This window comes from Accipiter gentilis, chromosome 31 (assembly GCF_929443795.1).
Source record: "Accipiter gentilis chromosome 31, bAccGen1.1, whole genome shotgun sequence".
NCBI lineage: Eukaryota > Metazoa > Chordata > Aves > Accipitriformes > Accipitridae > Astur > Astur gentilis.
The window spans coordinates 2,947,972-2,966,627 of record NC_064910.1 but is presented as its reverse complement, the minus strand read 5'-3'; the positions used below and the strand labels follow the sequence as shown (position 1 = coordinate 2,966,627).

The 18,656-nt window shown below is 40.0% G+C and overlaps 2 protein-coding genes across 7 annotated transcripts in view; one reads left to right on the top strand and one right to left on the bottom strand.

The window, feature by feature from the left end:
- Positions 1–5,414, bottom strand: part of TMCO3 (transmembrane and coiled-coil domains 3) — a 35,844-nt gene extending 30,430 nt beyond the window's left edge. The window contains exons 1-3 of one of the 2 annotated variants that reach the window (XM_049834089.1): positions 5,227–5,414; positions 4,806–4,905; positions 1,878–2,420 (exon numbers count right to left, since the gene is read on the bottom strand). In XM_049834089.1, coding sequence (XP_049690046.1) covers positions 1,878–2,324 — 447 coding nt within the window. In that variant the 5' untranslated portion in view covers positions 2,325–2,420; positions 4,806–4,905; positions 5,227–5,414. The remainder of the gene's footprint in view (positions 1–1,877; positions 2,421–4,805; positions 4,906–5,226) is intronic. The other variant, XM_049834088.1, reaches the window with a different exon arrangement.
- Positions 5,415–5,652: 238 nt separating this feature from the next.
- Positions 5,653–18,656, top strand: part of DCUN1D2 (defective in cullin neddylation 1 domain containing 2) — a 28,723-nt gene continuing 15,719 nt past the window's right edge. Inside the window, exons 1-4 of one of the 5 annotated variants that reach the window (XM_049834102.1) lie at positions 5,653–5,780; positions 8,462–8,678; positions 11,919–12,087; positions 14,457–14,587. In XM_049834102.1, coding sequence (XP_049690059.1) covers positions 5,778–5,780; positions 8,462–8,678; positions 11,919–12,087; positions 14,457–14,587 — 520 coding nt within the window. In that variant the 5' untranslated portion in view covers positions 5,653–5,777. Of the gene's footprint in view, positions 5,781–6,180; positions 6,383–8,281; positions 8,679–11,918; positions 12,088–14,456; positions 14,588–18,656 lie in introns of those variants that run through there. The other 4 variants (XM_049834103.1, XM_049834105.1, XM_049834106.1 and 1 more) reach the window with 4 other exon arrangements.

The window sequence follows — 18,656 nt, the reverse complement described above, 5'->3', positions numbered from 1 at the left end:
TATCCCAACACTAAAGAATTCCAAATACTTCAACTCAACGGAAATAAAATTAAGGGAAGAGTCCAGCACCCTCTACAACCATTTGTATTTTCTGTTCAATCACCGTTTAAAAAATGGAAAGGATGTCTTATCAGTACACCAACAAAGTAATCATTACATTAAAATTAAACTGGAACAAAATTGGACCTAATGTGTGTCTTCTGAAGTAAGAACAAATCTTTTTGGCCTGCATTTCCCCACCATCCTTTGCTTCAGTTTATGTAACAATTGTAAGGTTAGAACAACAAATATTCTCTTTAAATAATCATGTGCATGACATAAGAAGGAAGGGTGTAAAAGATTGCTCATTCAAGTGTATATCTTGATATGATAATACAAAAAAGCCTACACAATCCACCTCTGCAGAAGTAAAGTTTTGACAGGACACACACCTAAAACACATCATTACACACACAGGCCTCCTTTTATGGGAGAAACGAGGAAGCACCATTCTCAAGTTCAAGGATAGATTACTTCAGTATTTTACAGTAACATTGCCAAGAATTAGGTAAATAAGAAAGAAGATTCTGGACAGCTTTGCTGCTGCTATTTTAAGAGCTCTGAGGAAAAAAAAGGTGGAAAATCAAGTCATTTTCATGACAATTGCTACCATTTCTATGCAGCAGAAGCTGGCACTGCCATTAAGCACCAATATCAAAGTCACATTGAGCACTTCACTGGAACACACCTAGATCCAAGCTCCTCCCTAACCAAATCTGTCGTAATTCAGTCTTTGCTTTCACTGCACAGACCACTCCAGCCTCCCAAGTCTGCATCCTAACTTCTACTTCCACCAGCCTTTCTTGCCACAATTCACTGCACACCTTTCTTGCACACCATCTCTTGTAACCTTCACCTGTTAAGATCTGCACATCTCTTACACAAATGCCCTTTAGAGATTCTCCTAGCTCAGATGCTATATCCCAACTACATTTTTCCCCTTCTCTTGCTCCCTTGTGCAAGGGCAGCCTCTTCTTTTAGAAGACAGAAAACAAAGAAAATTCTTAATATATTCCTCCAGTGGTTGAGGGGTAGAGTGAGGAAAAGAGCAATTTAAATACCGAATCAATTAAACAACACTTTCTCTCAAGGGGAGACTTTCAGTACACAGTCTGACCACCACCAAATCCAGTAGACAGTAGCAGATTGTGCATACTCCAACAGGACTGCATCAACATGGGAACTCAGATTTTTCATGAACTACTTGTACTCAACTGTTACTCATCTATGCTTTTCTTGGTAAAGTTATCTCAGCTGGCTCTTTCTTGCAAGCACTGTTTTTCAAACCTGCACTTCCTAGGCTAGGAGTGCTATCCTGAGATTAAAAACTCAGTAGTATTTTGCACGTCAATTTTACCCACATCTATACGAATACAGAAATAAAAGGCAAGAAGTCATTCTGTTTAAATTGTAGATTTTGGTTGAGCAATTCTCATTTAAAGTGGAAAAAACAGTTAGTGTTTTGCCAATTTATGACATTATTTCCACTCTGATAATCCCACTGGCTTATCTACTGCAACTGTGCTGTGTGCACTGACTCACTTCTTTTACTCCCTTCCCTTTAACATAATATTTGCCATAGGTCTTATGATTATGCTTAGCTTTGTTTTGAAGTAAGAACTATTGACTACTTGTAAGTTTTAAGCTCTACACCAGAATTACTTCTAATTTTACTCATGAGAACAAATACTTAATTCAAAATCCATTTTAAACAGCAAAACACTGCAAGTTTCATGTAGATCCACTTTTTAATAAAAACAGACTGAAACTGCAGAATAATAAAATTAAAATAACAAGTAGAATATTAATACTTTAGTAATAAACAGGGGGGAACTAACCTTAATTGCAGCTTCTCTCAAGGCTTCCAGTCTCTGTCTGCTGCTTTCTTTCATATTTACAACATCTTTGTAATCACCCTGTAGAGCTCTCTGGAGGCCATGGATTGCTTGAAAGACCGAGTTTTCACTTTCATTTAGCTCCTTTTGGAAAATTTCAAAGGTATGCACCTGAAAAAGTTTCTCTTCGTCTGACAGTCCTGCATCCTTCTCAACTGCTCTTATAGCATTTTTTAATTTGTTGAGAACAACGTTCTTTTGGCGAAGAAGACCAGATAGTTTTCTGCAGCTCTCCAACACCCACTGCTTTCTCTGAGTGATAACAGCTCCTTTCCCACGGTGCAGCTTTATTGCATGCTTTACTACATCTTCATGTTCTGCAGGATTTGCTAACTGACCACAAGGCAGTGAAACCAACGTCCATAGGGAAATAAATCCAGTCACCTTCATTCTTCGCTTTTTACTGCTGTTGGAATAAACTGATAATCCACAAGTGCTCAAAGCTTTCTGCTACATGATTTCTGCATCTCCAGTTCGCATACCATGCTGCAAGATAGTACCAATCAGTGATCAAATACAATAATGTTGGGCCATTAGGTCAAACGAACATAGAAAACAAACCTAAGAATGCATTGTACATTATGATCTTTAACGGCATGCATACGGTCTCCTTCAGTCAACAGTTATCAAAACCAAGAAACAGCCCAAGGTTATTGATAGATTTTTGGTTTCCCCTTGACTGTTTTCTAGGTATCATCTTGTTTTAAAAACACTGAACGGAAAGCTTAGTCATTTCACATGGTGGATACCTGCACTTCTTATACGAGAGGAAAAGCCATTAAAAATATTAAGCCACAATGCCATAGGCTGTACTTCAACCTAGCACCAGAACTCCTTATTCTTATCTATCAGTAAACCTCTTGTATTCTTACAAACCTATCCTGAAAAACTGTATCGTAATCATTTGTTATTTATACAGCCTCAGAAGCATTAACACACTCAAGTATACAAAATGTAGGGAAAAAAAGCTTAACTGAAACAGATTACATTATAAATCATACTTGTGAAAGAAACACTTCTACAGTAAAGAAATAACAGCAAAACTTCCTAGACTTCTCCACACTACTAGTTTGGATCGAAGACCTTCACCTGAAAGGCTGCATGGCCTTGAGGCATTTTACTTCAAAGGTAATTATTGATCTTCATAATTTTAAAATAGTTATAAGAACAGTAAAAGTAAAATCAATTCATTCATAAGTTCATTTCCCAGAAGCTACTTGAAGATCTACATTTAAACTGCTATATTTACTTTTACCACCAAGGAGGACAGAGTTTAGAAACTAAGAACGAATTTACTTCCCTCAGATCCTACAGGAAAACACTGACATTATTGTAAAATAACAAAGTTACATTTCTTAGAAAAAAATGCAGACAAACACAAAACCCCACCAAAACCCCCACACACCACAAAGCTATACATAACGATATATAAATGCCTGTACAAAACATACATTTACCACTGAAGCATGGCATTCTAAAAATGCGCAACGCACACTAGATGTTAGCAGATCAATAGAGCAGGTATTTCCCTAAAACTTTAGCTGCAATCTTGATCTCTGGGCCAACAGCCTTAATGAGGAACCAACATACGGACATAGTCATCTGGAAGCAGTCTGCCTAAGAGAGAATCTTCTTTCCCTATAATGCAGTAGCAGTCGCAATCACAAGTATCCAAGCCAGCCATCATCAGCCATCGTCAATATATAGAATGGGAAGGGACGATGGCAAGCACAGCCATGCACTACCTTTCTTTTTAAAATGCCCTCCCATCTCTGTTTGAGAGAGAACCGAGGAAGCCTGTCTGGGTGTGTTTATTTCTTTTCAATGCATGAAATACAAGCCAAAGTATTTACAAAGTATTTAGCTATTGATAGTTGACTATGGGGTAGTGTTTAACAACATGAAGAGCTAAAAAATTTAGAATTAAGAACTGACAGTGTAATTAAAGTAGCAAAAGCATATTTACCTCACTCTAATTTCAGTAAAATAATAAAGTAGAAATAATTCAGAACTTTTGATAAAGCAATGGGGTTTACTATTTTTAAGAGATCAGGAAAAAATAACAATCCCCACCACCTGGCAAAATTCTAGAGTGATACTTAAGGAAATATTTCTTCATGTATACAAATACTCTTCCTGTTTAACATGTTTGGGGGAAGAGATTTTGGTGAATATATTACAACCTATTCCTCCAAGAAAGAGAGAGGAGAAAACGCCTAGTGTATATTCAAGCCTCTATTTGCAGGGAGGTGAGTAAAAGACTCTACTGCACATCTTACGTGGTATGTCAAACCCCATAACTGAATTCGGAGAAGAGATTTATATTAGTAAGTTTGCCCATTGCTGCACTGTGTAAACTTACCACCATGGTTCAGACACAGTACAGTTTTGTTTCAATAACAGTGTTTTTTACTTGGCTAGCAAAAACTATTTGGAAAAGTGGCACCAGTGCTCAAAAGCTCTTAAGGGAATAATGACCTCATGTATGAAAAATACATGATATGCTTCACAGTGCAAATAAAGAGTGGGGGGAAAAAAACCCACCCAAAACCAACAAACCACTCCACGCACCAGTAAGTATGAAATTAGAGGGAACTCCCGTCGTTTGGAGTCCTTTTGAAGCAGAGTTTGTTTTCAGATGGATTGCAGCTCACCTTCCCCATTTTTCCTTCCCGAACACCCTACCGTAGCACCGGCTTTCATCAAGCTGGTACTAGACCCTGCCTCCAACGCAAGCTCTCCTCCGAAAGGCTTGCGGGTTCCTTCCACACCTACCAGTTTGCCACCGCCTCCCACCACTTTTCTCAACCCCAGCTCTACCCCGCAGGGGCAGCCGAGGCGGGGGCGGCTCTCGCCCCGCCACGCACCCACCTGGGAGCGATGGCAGCCGGAGGGCAGCTCCCCGCACCGCCGCCTCCTCCTCCTCCTCTCTTCGCGGGCCGGCTTCCGAGCGGTGCCTGCCGGTATCTCCCTGGGGAAGGCCGGGGGAAGGAAGGCCGGGGACGAGAAGGGGAAGAACAGAGAATTATCAGGAGAACGCCGGGACCACCAGCCCCTTTCCCGCCCCCTCATGGCGGCGCAGGGAGGGAAGGGGGCCGCCTCACAGCCCGCCGGCAGCGGCACCCAACTTTGCGGGACCAAAGCCGCCGCCGCTTCCTCACAGCCCCCAACCACCCCTTCCCCATCCACCTACCGCCCACCTCGGCGCGGCGGCTGGCCCGGCCGCTGAGGGGAAGCAGACGGAGAGAACCGCCGGCCCCGGGGCAACGCTTCCTCCCTCCACCCCGCTCACCTGAGGGAGGGAGGCCGGCAGCGGGAACGCGGGGGTAAGGAGACGATGGCCGCTGACGGAAGGCACCGAGGCAACACGATCCTTACCAACGGCCGCCCCCCCTCACCCTGCGCCCGGTTACCGGTCCGGCACCTTTAAGCGCAGAGTCGGACGGGAGCTGTAGTCCGATCGCCTCCTCCCGGCGGGTAACAGCGGATTCTCCCCCTCACACACACACACACACACACACACACACTCTCTCTCTCTCTCCTTCGCTCCCTCCCCGTTCCGGCCGTTCTGCGTGGTGCACGCCGGGAGGCGTAGTCACCGCTCCGGCGCACCCCGAGCCCCGCCGGCCTCGCTTCTCCCCGGGGAGGGCGGCGGTGCAGGGAGGAGGAGGAGGAGAAGAAGGAGGAGGGAAGGAGGGAGGGCGGCAGCGGCGGGCTCCGGCCCCACAACCTCGATCCGCCGCTCCCGCCTGGTCCCTCAAGCACGGCCGGTGAGGGGGCCGGTGGGCGCCTGCGCGAGAGGCGGCGCCGGGCGGTGAAGTTGGGCAAAGCGCCGGTGATAAAATGGTAGGTTGTGGGAGCGAAGGGGAGGGGGAAGGGAGGGAGAGAGAGAGAAATTGGGGAAGGGGACGACGACACCCCAAACAATCCCCGGACCAGTGAGTTGAGCGTCCCGTCCCGTTCCCCCCCCCCCCCCCTCACACACACACCCCCCCCCCGGCTTTTCCCGCCGCTCCTCTCCCTCAGCGCCCGGTCCTGCTCCTCTCCTCAGGGCGGCGGGGGGGGGAGGGGGGGGGGGGGACCGGCGCCTAGGCGGGGGGGGAGACGGGGACGGACGACAAACCGAAGGGAGAAGGGACACACACCCGGTGCGGTAGTCGCCCTCCCCGGCCGGGAACGGGGAAGGTCACCGGGGGGGCGGGCGGGGAAGGCTGAGGAGAAGGAGGAGGAGGAGGAGGGGGGGGGGCGGCCGCCGCGGGTATTTCGAGCGCCGGGCAGCCGTCGCGGCGCGTACCTTTCCCTTTTTTGGGCTTCAGGCTTGCGGGGCAGGTTGCCGGAGCCCCGTGTCCCGTCCGTGTCCCCCCCCCGCCGCCGCTCCGCCTTTCGGCAGCGGGAAGGGGCCTCCCGCCGGCCGCCCTCCTCTTCCTCAGCGTCCCGGTACGCGGCAGGTGCGGCGGGCGGGCCGCGGTGGGAGCGGTGCGGTACGAGTTGCCGTGCCGGGGGTGTGAGGGGAAGGGTGGGTAGGGTTGGGGGGTGAGGAGGCAGGTAGCCGGGACCGGGTCCGGTGGGACGGGTGAGGGAGCGGTCGGAGGTGTCCGGGGAAGGGTTCGTAGGGTCGGTGTTTCACCTTCAGCGCTTCCTTGGGCTTTGCCGGGGGGGTGTAATTACGGTTTCGAGAGGGATTCTAAAAGGTGACTTAATTACGTCTTGATGTGAAGTATGCTGGCGTGTTTGGGTTCCGTTAGTGAGAAGGCGTGCTGGAAAAACGACTGGCAGACCTTCCCCCCCTGCCCCGTGGGGAGCAGACAGGTCCCGCTGCTGTAGAGGTGGAGGGTAGAAGCCATACTGCGTGGCAGAGGGGTAGCTTGGGTAGTCGAATGCGTTTCTTATCTCTGATTTCTTCAAATAACCCGGTGTTTCATTCTGAACTTAGAAAATACACCTGGCATTAAGTAGACTTATAAGAGGACCTGGGTTTTACTTTGGAATTGTTGTCAGAGGCCTCTGTTTTGAAGTGGTCGTCGCTAAGTTGGTTGCTGAAGAGGAGTTGTATGTAACTGAGGAAGATCTTAGTGCAGAGTGACCCTTACAGTTAGACCTTAATGAAAATTGGGGGTGGGGGAAGGTTGCACAGGGCTTGCGGTTCAAAGGATTATTGAGTATTTTCTTAACAAAATACGTTGTAGTTACTTTTGCAGCTCTTTTCCCACTTCACGCATTTCTTCGTGTATGAAAAGAAACTTTACCCGTTTCTTTATGTATAAAATTAAAAAATGTTGTAGGAAAGACCAAAGTCCTTATCTTGTTTACATGATGTGTTTTTTGCCTCAGGACCATCTGTAGTCACGATGTCACCATCCATATGTGTACAAGAGATAACAAGCAAACTGAGAGCTGGTCCTGTGTTTACTGCTTACTGATCACTGAATCAGGATTTAGTTTTTCCCCAAGTGAGACCAGTGAATTTGCCATTATACCTCATGATTTAAGCAGTAGTGAGGAACTTAGACAAATTTCTCAGCTTAATTGTTGGCCCAGAACATGTATTAAGTATGGCTTAACAAAATTGGAAAGTATCGGAATATAATAAAAACCAGAGTTTGATTTAAGCTATCTCCTTCTTCTTCCAATTTCATGTAAAGAATAATGTTGAACTATATTAATAGCAAATTTGATCCCTATAAAATCCCTGTTCCCACCTCTTGGGTGTTCCAGAGGTTTAGGGATGTTGTGTCAATAGGGGTTGCTGTAATTAGTTGCCATAAAGAGAAACATCTTATTGGTTCCTGTATACCACTATAATAGGCTGTTTTGTTGTTTAATGTATGAATAGTAGAAACATAATTTTCAGAGCTAATTGAAGTTTTAGATCACATTTACAGCAACTTTATAGTCTTTTCGTAACATTCAGCAAATCTCTGACATGTCTGCTTTATCTGTTTTCTTTTTGTCTTGTGTCTTCTGTTAGCAATGGTTTCTAACATAAAAATGTGATAAATGCTTCTGCCTTTTTCAGCTGATCACTTAAAATGATTAAACTTTGCATTGTTCGTTGTTGCTAGGAAAATATTAGGAAAACTGTTGAGCAGGTTTTTTCCATGCATGAAGGACTTACGCAGAATCTGAGAATCTAGAAGTTGTGCCTTTGCAATTTCTTGTTTGTATAACTGCTAGGCATATTTTCAGAAGATAACCGTATTGTTGTATGATGAAACTTGTGTTAACTGCTGTTACAGAACAGAAAAACTTCTGCATATGTGAGCAATAAAGCAGAAATACAAATTTATTACTGCCAGAATATGTGCTGCTAAAAATGTGTATATAGATGCTGTCATTTCAATTTTCAGAAGAAAATGCTGTCTTTTTAACTGCAGAAGAACATGGCTTTGTCTTCCTGTAATTCTGAAGTGAAAGTTGTCATCAACAAGAAAACTAAAAGCTTTTAAAGATAGGCATTAGTAGTAGAATGCTGAAACAAACTTCTGGATTAGCTTCATTGGCTTTCCTGCTTCTTTTGCATCCCAAAGCATAAGCTTAAATCATCTCAGAAGGACAAGGTCCGCCAGTTTATGGCATTTACCCAGGCTGGTGAAAGGACTGCTATATACTGCTTAATGCAGAATGAATGGAAACTAGAAGTGGCAACAGACAACTACTTCCAGAATCCAGACTTGTACTACAAAGAATCCATGAAAAATTCAGTAGACAGGAAGAAATTAGAACAACTGTATAATCGATACAAAGGTAAGGCTTGGATTTTTTCTTTTTGTTGTGGGTTTTGGTTTTTTTCTCATTACTTTGTTTGGGTGGTACTTCTGCTTTTCCCTCTGCCGTTCTTAAAGACTTCTAAGGAAAGATTGCTAGCTTCTGCTTCTCACTCTGTGTTTGCAGTAGCAAGATAAGAATGAGAAAGGTTTTAAATGCTCTTAATGTCCAGTACACAACTTCTGTAGTTATTCCTGTAGCATTTAAAGTAAATTCACAGTAGGAAATTAAACCTGTCATGAGGAAATAGTGTCAGCTACACATGGTGGAAAGAAGAGTAAAGCTTATTATGCAACTTATTTGATTTATTGCCAGTGGCTGCTACTAAATATACATATAGTGCACTTCGTGTGGCAAAATAATACATATGATTCTTATACTAATTTTGGGGGGAGTTTTGTTCAAAGATAGTAGTATATCTATACATTAAAATAAAAAATGTTTCAGATAACATTACAGCTAGGAGTCTGACAAAACAGTCGAATAAGAAAACCAAAAAATTAGTCATAGAAACTCCATCCTTATTTTACTTTTTTGTGCTGCATATTACAGCAAAAGTGATGTGCCTGTTCAGAGAGGCTTGGAGGGAGGTAGATTAAAGGCAGAGTTGTTTCTTTTCCATTTATTTTTATTTTACAGCATTGTTGGAAAGAACAGAAAAAAATAAAAGGAAAAGATAGTCATGTAAAGATAAGAATGTACATGATCCAGGTAATAGTGCTTTCTGAAATGTGACCATCGGATGTGAAGGTGTGCATTGTTCATTACGTGTTAGAGCAGAGCGGGCTGGAATCATTACCAGCCCCTGCTGAGATCCATACATCTCGCGTTTTAAAAAGCAAACTCTTAACAATTACTCAACTATGATTTTAGGTACTTTTCTAATTGCAGTATATGGCATGCTTTGTATACGCTTTATCCTGTTCTTATGATATTGTTTTCACCTTTTTTTGTTACTGTTTACATAATGTGTTCTATTTTAAGTATAGACATTCTTTAACATGTCATTATTATGCGGTAATGAATTGTGTAGGGACAAAGAACCCGCAACACTATAGCATTTCCTTTGCGGGAAAAAAAACCCCACAAACACACACACCACCACCCCCCCCCCAAACCTAGAGAACCACTTTTTTGATTTGTTTTTTATATATATATATGTAAGTGTATATATATATAAAACACATATATGCATATCAAAGTCTTTTGCTTGCTCCTTGCATGTCAGTCTTGGAGATTGCTGGGTCAAAAATATATGCAAATGTGTAAATGCTACTAAGAATATCTAAAATAAACAAACAAACAAAAAAAACCCAAACCCCACAAATGTTGTTTATTATTCATAGTTTTCTAGCAGTGGCAAAGTGCACCACTTGGCTTTCATGAAAGACAGTCTAGTCAGTTTTATGTCCATGATTTGGGTAGCAGCACACCTTTGCAGTTCTAGCACTTTAACACTTTTAGTAGAATTGTAAACTTGAACAAAACCTGCACAAGATTTGAGAGAAAACAATAAAAGTTTTGGTTAAACACCTTTCCTTTTTTCATATGTAGCTTAAACCCGAGTCATTGGCCTCACAACAACAAGGAATTCTTTTGTCCTACACGGCCTATAGAATACTACCTACGTTGCACTATATTTGAAATCTGAGAGCAGAGGTCTTTCATTTTCTGTGTTGTCTTTCTGTTAGTTTTCTTATCTGTTTATCCAGCAACTCTGTCAAAACAACAATTTCATTCTTGTTCCTAGTTACCTGGATGATGTGAAACTTGATAAGGATGAAGCAGTCCTTGTTGAAATCCATCAGAATTTTTCCACCGATTTCAACGCTAGTGCGCTTTTTGCCTTCGGTTCTTCAATTACTCCCCAAATATACAAGAAATGCATTTTACATGTCTTAGAACTAGATCTGGCATATAGTAGAATAGATTGTTTACTTGTTATTCCTGCTCAAAGGTCCCTGAATTATACCACAGATGTAATTCTTTGTTTAATGGGTATAAGTTTTTGTTTGCTAAATTAACTTCCTCTCTGTATTTTAGTATTTCTTCGACCATAGTATTGGCTGGAAAAGTGGAAGAGATCTTAGTTTAACACCCAAAAAAAATAAAAGAAAAACAAAGTTTTCTTTAGACTTGATTTTTTTTTTTTTAATCAACTCATTGGATGAGGACTTAATAGCACGGTTGAAAAACTTAACAGTTTGAGGAGTTAAATTTACTCAGGGGATACTTTTCTGATACTGAAATGTATCAAAAGCTGGGAAAGACAGTTTTGTAGTTTGTAAACTGTTAAGCTTTGAAAACTAAAGATGGTTTGGTTTGGGGGGGGTTTCTTCAGGGTTTTTTGTTTGTTTTTTTATTTTTTCCCTCCAACTATTTAAGTTTACATGCAGGAGTGTTTGGGGTTTTTTTTGTTGTTGTTGGGGGGGCGGGGTGAGAGAGAGAGAGAGAGAGAGAGAGAATTTCATTACAGTTACAGAATTGTCACAGTGACATCTACGCTGACATGGGTAGTTACCAAGTGTTGTTCTGACATTCAAAAAGGTGGTAAAGTACTAGTACTTTACTTAGTACTACTGAAACATAATGTTTCCTAAGTTGTATTGTTTAGCTTAAGACCCTGTTACGCTATGGCATTGTTTGAGCAACATTTTGATGATTTCCTTGACTTATAATTAAAAACCAAAAATGTTTGAGTTACCTGTGGTCTTTAAACAGTTATAGTGGATTCCCATATATCCCTATCGGGAAAAAATCTGTGGGCTCACTTGGTAGGTGTGTTTTTGTTGGTTTTCAGGGGTGTTTGTTTTTGGTTTTTTTCCTTTAAATTTTAATATGTGCTAACCAATAAATATATTGTATATTTTGATGTGTTTATCAGCCTTGCTGGTTTTGGATGTAGTCAGGCATCTCCTCGGTTAATTCAGATCTTTCATAGAGCATTGTGGAAAGACCACCAAACTATTTTGTTGGTGTTAACTGATGAATTTAGGAAAAAGTTGCAAACAAACTTCTAGGGAAGTTTGCAGAATACTTTATTTACAGATAGTCTTCGAGGTACTTCTAAAATTAACTAGATTTCAAGTGAAGACATTTGTGAAGCTTATGAAAAAATGAAGACCTGTGTTATGCAGCATATCAAAGCTGTGCAGGTGATTATTTGTAAATATTTTTTGTAAATAATTACAGTTCCCCTCTTTATATTTTGAACTGCAGACCCACAAGATGAAAATAAAATTGGCATTGATGGGATTCAACAGTTCTGTGATGATTTAAGCCTGGACCCAGCCAGTATCAGTGTTCTGGTTGTAGCTTGGAAGTTCAGGGCAGCTACTCAATGTGAATTCAGTAAAAAGGAATTTGTTGATGGCATGACAGAGTTGGGGTAAGTATCCGTTTCTGCATAGTTCAAAATGTAAGGCCTGAACTAGGTTTACATTTAAAATTTTTCTGACTGAATTAAGTGTGAACCTTCAAAAAGCTGGTAATGCTAGTGCCACCTTAACAGGTGCTAAATGGCTGTAGTGGCCCATATTTCTTGAATTGTTGCTTTACTGCAAAGCCTTAACAATGACCACAGTAAGGGTGAAGCAAAATAATTCTTACCTGTACAGCAAGGAAAACAAACAGATATGCTTATCTTTTCATGTAATTCATACGAACACATGCATGGTTATGTTAAGGCTTTGAGTTGGACCATGTGCTATTAAAAGCTGGACGTCACCGGAGATGTATGAAGGAAAAAAAAAATTGTCAGTGTTGAAGCAGAAAAGAAACAGGAAAGCAGAGAAGAACCTTCAGTTCTTTCCCTTTACCTTATCACCACCAAATGCAACTTTTTTTCTTTCTACCAGTTTTACAAACCATGATTTTCTCTTATTGCCTTGTTTACTAGATACTTAATTTTTACAAAGTATCTATAAGAAATAGAAATAAAAACAAGGGTATTGGTTGTAGAAAAGATTGTTTAGTCTGACTATGATGTAACTGATAAAAATTTTTTTTCCTTCCTGGATTATGGAGCTGTTCTGGATAATAGACTTTGAGGTTAAACCACATTGCCTCTGTTTAGCCATTGAGTCAAGCACTTATCACCATAAAATAATATTTTGTGTATATCTTCTCCTCGGAAGAGATGCAGTATTTCTACTATACAGAGGTGTCAAAATGGTTTTGTTGCTTTTTTTTTTTTTAAATAGATTGCAGTGGATAGGTGGAGAATTACAGTTAATTAGTTGTGCATATTTTTAGTAGCTAAATAATTTCATTTGATCTTAGAATGGCACCTTACCAATACCTTTCTACAGTAGACCAACTTCTCGCAAATGTGGCTGTTGTTTCTTGAGCAGGGGTCCTAGCAGTCTGTTGTTACTGACCTCATCGGTTACTGATTTCTTTATAAGCTTTCCTTTTTAGGTAAGGGTATTCAGAAATTGTGATGAAATAACTTTTGATATCATCTGAAGTGCACTGCTTTATTTTGTCCCTTTGGGTAGAGACTGTAAGAATAATTATGATTTTCTAGCCATGGACAGCAATCAAGCGCTCATGCTGTTGTATTAAAGGCTGCCAGCATTATTTGATACAACTGATTAAAAAGGTTTTGCTAAACCACCTGTGGCTTCTAGCTTGGATTTTGTTTCGTAACTTTATTGTCACGTTGCTCCGGTGTCCTCATGACTGTCTCTGATACAGTTCCACAGACGTCTGTGATTTTTATCTCTTTCTGCTCAACACACAATATTGTGTTCTTGGGAGCATAAACTGATCATACCTGCTTGCCCCGGTATAGTGCTTATTGAGAATTTGGAATGATCTTGTTACATACTGGAGGTGCAGTGTCTGTGGTTTTCAGCACTGAACATAGGTGAAGATTTGAATGAAAAGAAATTCCCTGAGGCTTAGTTCATATGGCGCCTTTAGAATACATATGGGAAGGTGTGATATTTGTCCCTGTTGTTAACTAGATCAAGTCCTGGTGAAAATTAAATTCTCAGTTGAAGACTGTTGGCAGAATTTTCTTTTCTACCCTTCAGCTCGTCAGCTCAGGTGCTTTCACTGAAAATGCTCTAGTCTTGTGTTATTAAGGGATGTGTTTCTATTACAATCTCAGTAACTTGATTCTATCTTAGCTTACTTGTGCCAGGCTGTTAAATGGCTTGTCAGCCTTCAAGCTATTGTCAAAGGGTCATTTTATTTTTTTTTCTAGGTTTTATCTGCAAGTGTTCTGTGGTGGGGAGAGGATGACTGCAAATCATAGTTCATTTTGTTGGAAAGTCCCCTAATGTTAAGGTTAACTGTAAACATAGTATGCAGCTCTTCATTTAGGTTGAGCAGAGGGAATAAATAATGTCTATCTAGATTAAAGCAAAACCCCACACCCTTGTGTTACAACAGCTATAAAAAGGGAAAGGATATCAGATTTCAGTGAGGTTTATAGGTTCTTAAAGAACAGAGTAACATCTATAGTTTGAGTTCATAAACTCATGAAGAGACTGAGAAAAAAAGTTAAACCACTAAATCCTGTTGGGGTTGTGTACTTAATGGATGCCTATATATAATGTTCCACTTAAAATTGTTTAGGAAAGACATATGAGTGTTTATATTTTTAAGAAAGCTATCCAGAAAGATACTTTGTTTTTATCTTAACTACTGTTTCATTTTGCTCTGAAACTAACCTTAAAAAATAAAAAAAGAAGAAAAAGTAAAGAGAAATCTTAAATATTTACAAATAATGTAACTTCTTTTGAACAGGTGTGACACCACAGAAAAACTAAAAGCTTTATTGCCAAGACTGGAACAAGAGCTAAAGGATCCAACAAAGTTCAAAGATTTTTATCAGTTTACTTTTAACTTTGCTAAAAACCCTGGACAAAAAGGTCTAGGTAAGTAGAAAAAAAATGAGAAAATATCTACAGTGAAGTCAATTCCAAATTCTTCCAATAATACAGTTTTCTCATTGATGATTGTATAGTAAATTCATTATTGATTTCTTTCACTGACTTCTCTTTCCCATCTTCTTTCAATTAATCTCTTCTTTAATGTCCCCTTGGTACAGATAATTTAATGGGGTTCTCTGCTAGTATTGACATTTTCTCTCCTCTTGTCAAAGGAAGTTCCTGCAGTTCTTAGAGATCTGTCAGAATTATTTTTTTTTTAAAAGACTGAGCTGGTGAGCTCCTTGTGTTTTCCATTTTGTTCAGAACAACTGAAATAAGATGTCCATATTGGCTTACAAAGAGGGAGAAAACTCTGGGCAAAAGTTACTATTCTTCTAAGAACTTTTAGTTTTAGCTCACAGTTTTTATGTAAAGTTTAAGAAAAGAATATTACGGACTTGGTTCAAAGCTAGTGAATAGAAACAGGTATACAGTTTATAAAGTATTAGATTATTATTCTTTATCTATAAAGTTTGAGATTTGTCCTAATCCATGCTTTGTATTGCTGGAGTGAAATGGATATGTTATTTAAATTCCAATGTTTTATTCTCTTCAAATAAAAAATATCAAAAAAATTAGATAAAAAAAATGAAATTTGATATCCTTTCTTATGTCCACTTTCAAAAGACACTGTGTAGGAAGGAGTTAAACTGGTTTGTGTGTAGAATAACACGGTACCATCATCACTGTCCTCTTTGTGCTGAGGGTAAGAGGAAGTGGGGGGGGTTTAGCATAGCCACTTTAACTCGGTGTCTATGTTACTTGGCAAGCACGTTAATAAATACTTTTTTTGTAAAACTGTTGGAAGAGTAGTGAGATGGAGGAGCAGAATATTGATTTGACCTTTTCAACCAGAGGTGTCTGTTCCACATTCTTTCCTGGGAATTACTTTGAATATCTCTTGTCTTTCCCAGTGTCTGTCTTTTTTTTTTAATTCTTTTTTTTCTTTTTTTAAACTGGGGGCAACTTTTAGCCAGTTTCCATTTTTCTTTTTTTTTTTGCAGCAATTTCATTTTTCATTACATGTCACTCTTTCATGAGTCATGTGCCACCTTTCCAGACACCAAAATGAAATAGTCTTATAGTGGTTCTGTGAGCCTGCTTGGAATTCAAGTCCCTTAGTAGTTGTTCATTTTCTTGCCTCTCTTCATTAAAAAGCCTAGTACTTTCAGATTGCGGAAAAGGTAAGTCAGTTACAGCTGAGGTTGGAATTTATGGGATACCTAAAGAAATATTACAAATGGCTTCCTGTTTTAATTGGATCAGTTCCAACATGAAACTCATGTACTTGGGAAATATGTCTCAAAAGCTTTTCACCTAAGCCTGTACACAGAGAGGGAGAGGGAAGGCAGCCCAGCCCAGATTATGGAACTGAATGTACTGTTTATTTGACATGAGGAGGAAGAAGGAAACTTACTTGTTTTGCATTACTTGTGTTTATTTGGTATGGAGGCCCTTTCATTTGTAAGTCTGTCTTCTCTGTTGTGTAAGAATGGTACTTTTGGGCAATAAAATACCTAAGTGCCTTCTTGCACTAAGAGTTGAAGTATTAGCAGGAGAAAGTAAGAAGTGCAAAAGTTGAAGTTAAGCTTAAAATAAACTGTAGAAAGTTAACTGGAACCGTTGCTGATTTCGGTTTTCAGGAATTTTAAGAATTCTGGTAATACTTACTGTTTCTTAATTTCAAGCAGCGCTTAGTTCTTACGTGGAAGTATTTTGGTGACATTTTAGGTCAGACTTTTTCTGGTTTTGCTAAGATGATTCTATATATTAAAGAAATATAAGCAGTTGCCACTGCTCTTCAGTAGAGATACACCATATTTCTCTCTGGTGCGAACGTGGATCACTATAGGTTGAGTAGAAAAAGAGTGCTGAGCAAGCATATTGACTGATATGACATTTTTGAGTGATTGAGGTCAGTGATAGCTTATCCAAATAAAAATTAACACTGTATAGGTTTGGAGTTGGACTCTTTTCAGGGAATGCTGTTATAGTGGAGCAGTGAGGTGGAGGAAAAAAATAAGTTTACAGGTTGGTGTTTACAACTTACCGCTTTCTGCTGCAATTATTCTAAGAGTTATGTTTGTTCCCTTTCAGCAAAAAAGTGTACAGCAAGGAAAAAAAAATCAGTCAATTATCTTATGGGAGTGTCTGAGCTGAGAATTCTAGTTGCTTCAGCTACGTTTAGTATAGGCTTAGGTGCTTTTTTATTTTATGTTCTCTTCTCTGTATCCACTATGCATTTTCTCCTAGAATGAGAAACTGTCCATCTTCCCTCCCTATCTCCACAGCTGATGTAGAGATGTTTGGTATTTGTGTCCCAATGACCGTGTGCCCTATAGTCAAGGAGATGCAGGGATTTATCTCATGCGTGTACAAAGTCTGTTTCTCCCTTACTAAGTTTGGAGCCTTGGCTCAGGATGCTTTATGAATTCAGTCCAGACAGTTAAACAGAATGTATAATTAGATTTGTTACCAAATGAGCTGATATAAATCTCTGCCTAGCTCTGTCTAGGTCATCTTAAGGTGTTGACCTCCCTTTCTTCTGCACATGCACGTTAGTGACATGCAGTGCTACCGAAGTACGGGATGCTGCTAAGCTACTGCCCTAGCTGCTTGCCTTAAAATGTTTCTGGTGACATGCTCCCATGATAGGGCTTGCCTACTCATTCCCATATGTTCACATTTGAATTACGACGTGAAGACTAAGAGGTCAGTAAGTTTATGTCAAGTAGGGATAAAAGGGAATGGTTTTAATTAATGAAGTGGAAATAATCAAAGGAATTCTTTCCTAACTTTCAATTACAAAATATTTTATTGTGATTTTTCTGTGGTGTGAAGTATCCAATGCTTCCTCTTGCTACGCTCGGTGCTTATATCACTGAGGCTGGCAGCTGTTGCACTCATTGTTTAGGGGAGTGATCAGTAGGCTGAAAGAATATTGCTTGATTCTCAGGTATACACATGACCTATGAATACGCCTATTTGAAAACTAAGCAAATTTGACATAGTGCCAGTGACAAATGGGAAATTCTTGTTCTTAGCAGATTGTTAATAAAAACTTTTTATGAAAAAAGGCATAATTAAAATGGTCCTTCTGTTGGATCCTTCAGGCTTACTGCTAACGCATCTTTTTTTTCTTGACACAAATAACTCTTGAGAATAGAGCTCACCAGGAAAATGTCTGTGATAGGCAAAGAAGACTCATTTATGCAATTATTTTTCATGTTTCTTATCTTAACATATTGAAACTATAAGAAATTAGTGACATACCTCTAAAATGTCCAAACAGTGATGCTTTGGTTAAGAGTTATATTCATTGCTCTATCGGTATTTTAATATGTTTCAGATTACTTTTTTTTTTTTAAATCTATTTCTGCTGTTCTAAGAAGCAATAAGCAGCAGTTATTACTTTATTTTTTGCCCCATCTCCCCTGAAGGACATCAGGAAATATGGTGATTCATGGGTTCCTTTTTAATGTGCTAGATGGTCTCTGAATTTAAAAGATAGAGAAACACTTATATAGTGTATTCCCTTGTGCCAGATAGGATCAACATCTACCAAAACCATTCCTCACACATGTTTTTCTAACCACATGTTCAGTGGTATGCTAGCAATATATAATATATACTAACTTGCTTTTTCAGTTTCAGTAGTTACCAGGAAGATTAGAGATCTGATTGGCAGTGGTCCTCTGGCTGAAAAAGTTTGGGAGCCACTGCCTTCACATAATATAATCTTAAATTTCTGATGGCAGGTCTCATATATACAGGTCCATGCTTGCTCAAACCTATTGTTAGATTTTTTTTTTCTTTTTCTAGCATATAACTTAAATCTCTGTTCCTGAATTCTTCAGTTCAGTGCTTACCTGTCCAGCGTAAATAAGCAGAATACATGTTTCCTTAGAGTTAGTAACAACTTTTTACGTATTTGGAAACCATGTATGTGTCTTCCCTTAGTCTCTGGACTGAGTAAAACCAACTACCCTGATCAATTTTATCTTCCAGTTCTCTG